General features: G+C 33.2%; 1 protein-coding gene across 8 annotated transcripts in view; it reads left to right on the top strand.

Moving 5' to 3' along the window:
• The window catches only part of FIP1L1 (factor interacting with PAPOLA and CPSF1), a 96607-nt gene that overhangs the window by 66686 nt on the left and 22488 nt on the right, over positions 1-7433 (top strand). For 5 of the 8 annotated variants that reach the window (XM_006757813.2, XM_006757812.2, XM_006757815.2 and 2 more), the window contains 2 exons: positions 3646-3672; positions 5677-5731. In XM_006757813.2, coding sequence (XP_006757876.1) covers positions 3646-3672; positions 5677-5731 — 82 coding nt within the window. The remainder of the gene's footprint in view (positions 1-3645; positions 3673-5676; positions 5732-7433) is intronic. The other 3 variants (XM_006757814.2, XM_006757818.2, XM_015560096.1) reach the window with 1 other exon arrangement.

The following is a 7433-nucleotide window of genomic DNA, read 5'->3' as shown; positions in this document are numbered from 1 at the left end:
CCCTTCCCTTTCGCCTCCCTGCATTGTGCCTACATATGCAAATTAACCGCCATCTTTGTTGTCAGTTAACTGCCATCTGAGTTGGCAGTTAATTTGCATATAGCCCTGATTAGCCAATGAAAAGAGTAGCGTCGTACGCCAATGACCATTTTTCTCTTTTATTAGTGTAGATATATAGCCTAAGAGACCATTATGACCAAATCTATATATATAAAAGTCTCAGTGACCATTATGACCAAACGACTGGAACGACCATTTGACCAGTTGCTATGAAGCGCACTGATCACCAGGGGGCAGACGCTCAACTCAGGAGCTGCCCCTTGGTGGTCAGTGCGCTCCCATAGCCAACCTCCATGAGTGGCACCTGGCGACCATTCCTTCTGCGCCTCGCCTGGGGACCTCGCCTCCTCTCCTGACTCTGCCGGGGCCTTTGGGCCCTGGGCTGGGACGGGGAACTGATGGTGGGTGGCAATGGACATGGCCCCTTTCCTAGGGAGGCCGAGGGCCAGCTGACCTCCCTCACCCGGTCCCTCCCCCCTGGCTGGCACTCCCCGATCAGATTGGCCCTGATCTCCAATTAGGCCTCGGGATCCCACCCATGCACGAATTCGTGCACCGGGCCTATAGTACAAAATAATCATGAGCAACATTAAGAATGAGTTCATAGATATTTTTATTAGTTTTTTTCTGCTATTGTTGAATGTGAAGCCTTTTAATTTAAAAAATTATTTTAGTATGTTTTGCAGGTATGCTGTCTTTGTATTTCTTTACTTTAGTTTTTCAGTCACTTAAGTAGGATTTCAGATCCCCCTACACGCACACTTTACAATTAAGAATGTGTGTTACATACCAGAAAAATTAAATTCTCTCCTTTTTCTTTTGAGGTTGCAGATAGTATAGGCTGTCATACAGCTGTACTGTTTTACTTCAAAGTGTCATACACTTTGTTCATTTCATAAAAATTTGGAATGGAATTTATTTTGCCTGTATTGAATATTGAAGTACTGAGTAGTGCAAATGAGAAGTTTAGAATCTAATCCAGTGTTTCTCACAGTATGGCTTTTGGTCAGCGACATCATCATCTCCCCTTTGTTAGGAATGCAAATTCTCTGGCTCCACTCCAGATTTCTGAATTTTGGGGAGAGATTCAGCAAGCTGTTATTTTAACAAACTCCAGGAGGTTCTTATGGTTGCTAAAGTTCCAAAACTACTAATCTGTTCAGGTCCTTAGAATTTGAATACTACTTTTTTAAAAGCTTTTGGCCAGTACTAGAAATCTTTTATTACCGTTATAAAACGGTTATAAAACATTTATTTCCAGGAAAATAAACATTTTCTCCTACTCATTTTACAGATAAAGGATACAGAAAAGAAACACAGTGCTTGCCTTGTGTTTTTCAATTCTGTTGGCTAGGCAGCACATGTGTTTGTCAATAAGGTGGGAGTGTTGAAGGAGAGCATGGGATTTTGAGATTAAATTTTTCTCTCCTTACACTATTTCTCTTTTGTTAACAAAAGTCAAATGCTAAAGAGTGATTTGTAGATGAAGATTATGTTGGCTTAACATAATATCACATGTTAAACTTTCTTAGTTGCACTGAAAATACATTTGATAATTGTCAAAGAATTGATTGTATAGTGTTTACTCAACTTTATAGTTATGTTTCAGTGAACATTTACCAATAAAGAGCTGCATTGAAATATCTTAGGTAGAATATCGGCCTCGTAAAAAGGTCCCTTCTAGCTGTCATGCCAACTTTTTGAGGTATAAATACTGATTGGAAAGGCATCTATATAGACAGCATGGTTTTTCTTTGTGTTCTTGATTCCTTCCAGTTGATTTTTTTTTTTAAAGTATGTGCTATGATACTATTGTAGTAAGATTCAAATTAAAAGCAGACTATACTTAACAATTTGATTATATGTCTTTTATCACTGTTTTGTGAAAGTTTGACAACTTAAATATCTTTGAGGACTAAATTTTGAGAGGGCTGATTAGTAATTTCTTGGTTATTTTGCATGAATTCACATTTTAGTTAGCTGTAGTGAATGTGAGCATTAGCTGAAATGATACATTCTGCTCATGTGTTCATTTAGGTAAAGTTGTTAAGATTACAGAGTGGATTGCTGAGTTTGATATAGTTCTTTGTCTTATACATCCAAGAATATAGTCAGGTGTTTAAATGTTAAAATTAGGTTACATAGTGAAGTTCAGTAGTGCTAGACAAAAACCTCTACTGTTCTAAAAATCAGATAATAGTGGATATTAAGAATATTGAATATGCTCTGCCTTTCTTACTTTTTCCATTCAGTTAGGTGTTTGGGATTCTGCTGGCTTGTATTGTTTGCTGGATTCTTTTAGCTTAGTAATTTAGAGAGCAGCAAGATAACCATAGAGATGGGTGAGAATCGCCATTAAGTGTAGATCAGTTTATGTAGACTTATGGAGGCATAATGATTTTTGAAAGATGATAGCTGCTTTACATACCTTTTTCAGTCCTGTTGGTTTTATAAGTTTATCATACCCTTTATTTCATGGTGGTTAAATCAGGTGGTCATTCTCCATTTTAAGGCTACTTGCTGCCTTAAGATCTTTTTATATAAACCTATTCTGGTAAAACTTAGAGAAAATTTTAAAATAAATTATTAGCAGATTTTCCACTGACAAGAAAACATTTGAAGTGATTCTGTTTTCATTATTTTTCCCCATGCATTCAGTTAATGAAATAATTATTTTCCCTCTTTGGACTAATTTTGATACAGTTAAGATAGGATTTAGTAAACTGTTTTGGTTTTGTTGAAGTTACTTATAGTGTAAAATTTTTATGAAATAATTTTTTTCTATTTTCCTACTTAGCAATGCTATTTTTCTTCAAACAAAAAGTAGTTATAGTGTGCATGCCGCATAAGTTTTACGTTAGAATTTAAGGGCACATTTGACTAGGATAAACTTAGAATGTCTGTACATAGTTGAAAATTTCTTAAAGTTGATATAGTAATGTATGCAAATGAATGAGAGTCACTCAAGTTAATATTTTCTGACTCCTGCAGAAGTAAATTGTCTACATTAACATGCCCTGTGGGTGTATATATATATGAATTGGCTATCCCTCTTTTTCTACTCCCACAAATCAAGGGAAATAACCTTCCCCCCTTCTTTCAACAACAGTGAAAACAATACAGATCATCACTTGAATGTCCCACAAAGCTTTACTAAGTGAATACTCATCAACTTCTGAGTTACCTTGCAGTATATACAGCATTAAAGAGCCCATTGATCAATTTCCCTATTAAAATGTTAAAATAACAAGATCAGATGTTGATGATCAAACTTAGTGTTATTTTCATAGAGTTGGATATTTGTGTATGCACAAGTGTGCTCTTTTTTAACTGGTGCCTAACTTTGTGATTACAACTTGTGGGGGAAACCTGTTATCAAGTTGTTAGCCTGGGTTTTTAATCAGGAAGTCAGATGTACTCGAATTGTTGGTCCTCTGCAAGAAAACAGAATGCTTCTCTTGAGTGAATAAGCCAGGATAATGAGGCGAGGGGTTTTATTTCAAAGGTGTTTTTTGGTGATGGCATAAATACATTACAGATTATAAAATCCAATTACTATATTAAATTTCATCACTTGTTTTTTAGGTATTCCAATAACTGTACCACCTCCAGGTAAAACTTTTTCCATGTTTTCTCCATCATTGTTAATAAACATGAAATTTCAAGCCTATAGTTACAGGAGGGACAGTGTTGATACGATTAGAATATGGAATAGGCTATTGGGATTTCAAGGTCCTATTTTCAGCTCTGCCTTTGCTTCATTCCAGTTTTGATTAAGATAGTTTTCTTACACCTGTCTTACCCATCTCTGTAGAAATAGAGATTCTGAGAAAATTCTCACCATGTCAATTGGTTGAAGAAAACTGAGTATAGGGAAAAAAAATAAAATTTTTTATTAAAAATACCAAGGAATTCTTTATATGATAAAGTGCAAGAGACAAGAAAGACCATTTATCTTGACTTAATTGTGGTTTCTGAATTTTTTTTCACCCTGCTGGCATAACTCAATATTATGAGAATATATGTTCTGACCCACACTATTAGGTAGATTGATAACTGGACAGAAGGTTGTTCTCTGAGTGGTTAAATTGTTCATTGTTATAATGGTATGATCAATAGTTATATGTGGCCCAGTGTTATTTAAAAAAAAAATTTAGGGTTTTTTGGTAGTGTGATACAAATGTGGCAGCAAGTGTGTTAACTTAGTTCAGCATTAAAAGCCAGGGAGCATAAAGAGAATGAGAAGTGACAGTTCTTGGAAGGGTGGGTCTAAAATCAAAATGACCTTGATAAACAGAAACAGTGGAGTTTAGATAGCATAGGTGAGTATACATATTTAGGTGTGAGATAGTCATTGATTGTCTATGAATGTGGCTGAAAAAGACTTACCAGGAAACGTTATAAAGGAATCATTGGTGTGTCTTTTTAGTTTAAAAAGAAATGTGATTTTAAAACTGTATAAAGCAGGATTGTGGACTCTTGAGTACTAATGTGGTAATTCCTAAACTGTATACTTCTAAGATGTTCAGTAGAGGATTTATAAATCCCAAAACTGGATACAGGGAAGATGAGCATGGTGAATTTGAAACAGCTTGTAAAAGGACCAAAACTGATTTAATTGGACTTTTGAGAAGGGTTAGAGAACTGGGATTCATTTTTACTTAGAATATTAAAAAGGAGGTCTAGTGGAAATGTTTATAATATGTAGAAGGTTTTAGAGAATATGACAATAGATTGTTTCTTGTCCTCTTTCAAGATAGCATATGTATTGCAGTGTGAGAAATTTAAATAATATACGTTAATGCATTTCCCAGTAGTGACAGTTCTTATTAAAACTAGGAAGCAATTGATATCATGAGTTGTAGAATCTTAAACTCTTTGTTGGAATACTTTTTGCCTATTTGAATTGGAAAGTGTAGAATAGATTAACTGTTTAAGGTCCCATTTAGCCACATTCCATGGTATTACATTTAGGTATTGTGAATTATTGAGAATGCAGACCTCATAATATCAAGGTGCAAATTATTTTCTTTCCAGACTAATGCAAAACTATAATTATGTGCCTTTCTTTGTAAAATAGTTTTTAGGGTTGTGCTATTAAAACATATTTTATGATGGATATTCTCAGCCTTAAGCAGTTACTATATTTACTGGTAAGATTTTATTTATATATTATACATTTTAAGGAAATTTCTACACATCTAAAACTCAAAAAATTTTTAAAAAGAGGTAAATGTTATTTTATTTGCTTTTCTACTAAAATATTTCAAGTATAATATATCTGGTGGCAACACTACTCTTTTATATATGGAAAAGGTAAGGCATTGAAATTAACTTTCTCATACTCACAAAATGGGCTGTGTGTGGTGCTGAAAATAAGACCGAGTGTCCTGACTCCCAATTTGTGCTCTATGTATTAGACAAGATTGTTCATTTAAAGTTTTATTACTCTAATACCTGTTTATAAGTTTAAGTTCCATTTTTTTCTGTCCATTATAACATAGAGAAGCATGTTATGTCCCCAGAAAAATTTAGTGATATGTAGCAACTTTGTTTCTCTCTTGCCATTAAATATATATTCTCTTAACTTTTTTTTCTTATGATTGAATGTTTCAGGTTTTCCTCCTCCACCAGGTGCTCCACCTCCATCTCTTATACCAACAATAGAAAGGTAAATAATTGTGTATACTGTAAAATTTTTATCATTGATAGGCTTTTGACAGAAGAATCATACATATTTTGGTAATATTTTCAAAGATTTAATTTTATAAATAGTAGTACCTGCCTTTTAGTGAGTAAGTCTAGATCTATGTTAGCTACTTTGATATAAGACTTTGGATCAATAACAAAACACAAAGAAAACTAAATGATAGTATTTTGAAATACCTTCCCTTGATTTATAACACACTGATTAAAGAAGCTCCAAAATTGATTTTTAAAAATTGACTATGGTCAATTTTGTGGAAAATACAAAAAGATGACTGGTAATCATGAATAAAGCATGTCTGTTTTAGGATTAGGTAAGGACAACTATTATCAGGAACCATAATAAAGAAAAGCTGCCTTATTCCTTGCTACCCTGCTGCAACTCAGCTTCCACAATGGAAGATTTGATCTATTCTGCATAGGAAAAGCCTTATTTTTATACTCTGCATTTATGATTTTTGTTAGTTAGAATGCTGTACTAAATAATATTTACCTCATGGCTGGCAATATGGTGTTTAACAACAGAGGCTTTGGAATAAAAAAGAACTGGTTCCCATTTTGCCTTCATAATTTACCAGCTTTGTGTTGCTAGGCAAAGTTTATGACTACTCTTTGAGACTTAGTTTCTTCTTTTACCAAGTGGGATTGATAGAATTGTGAAGATTAAAACAGCTAGTGAATTTAAAGCATCAACATAATTCTTGATAGATAGAAATCAGTAATGGTGGCTGTAATTATTTCTGCTTACTTGACAAATAAACTTTACAAAATTAGTGTATTTCTGAAAAAGTGATTTAAATGATATAAGAAGACAAAAATTGTGAGAACCATATTATATCAATAGCATCAAAACCATGCATATGATTTTCAAAGTAAACAATAAAACTCAGTGAAGTTTGACTTGTGAGAACATAGAGATTTAATTTTATTAGTAAGTCCTTCTTAAATATATATTTGTTTTCTCAATCAAAATGTTAAGTATTATTTGTTGATCCTGTCAGTGGAGCTGAATTTCTAATTGATAACAATTAGACTAACTTTTTTAAGACTAAATTTTTAAAAAGTACTCCTTCTGTTCCATGATAATAGTACCAGTTGATGAATGTAATTTGTCCCATAATAATAGTAGCAAAAGAAAATAAATATAGAACGCAACATTTATTATAAAAAGACTAGAGTAAATTAAACAATAAATTAAAAATAGTATTCCTAGTTTTTATTTTGAGTGTTCAGATAGTTTCTGGATTTTTCAATAATTTCGTTACTGCATTTTAAACTTGTAGGTAGGATCCTTGGCTGCGAAGCTTTACTTTTCCTATATGCGTGAGCTTAAAATTATTGGAGCCATCATTCTTCATTGCTTCCAGCATAACTTGTTGAAGTGACAAAAACATATTATCCAGTATTTTGGGAGAAATATTATCAAAGGCTAATATGATGCCTCTTCTGCTAAAAGGAATATGTCTAATAAGTTTTTCAAGTTTTTCTCCATAATCTTTGCATTTACGTCCACAATTGTGTTTTTTCAAAGAATCAACATTAGCATAAGATTCTTCTTGACAATTATATTCGAAAGCATGCTTCCAAATTCTTGATATGGTCATTCTGTTTCACTTAAATTGTTTTGCAGCTAACTTAATTGCACCTTTCTGCAACTTTTCCTTTTT

Source organism: Myotis davidii, unplaced genomic scaffold, assembly GCF_000327345.1.
Source record: "Myotis davidii unplaced genomic scaffold, ASM32734v1 scaffold173, whole genome shotgun sequence".
NCBI classification, from domain to species: Eukaryota; Metazoa; Chordata; class Mammalia; order Chiroptera; family Vespertilionidae; genus Myotis; species Myotis davidii.
Note: the sequence above shows the minus strand (reverse complement) of the source record. Positions and strands in the feature narration are given on the sequence as shown.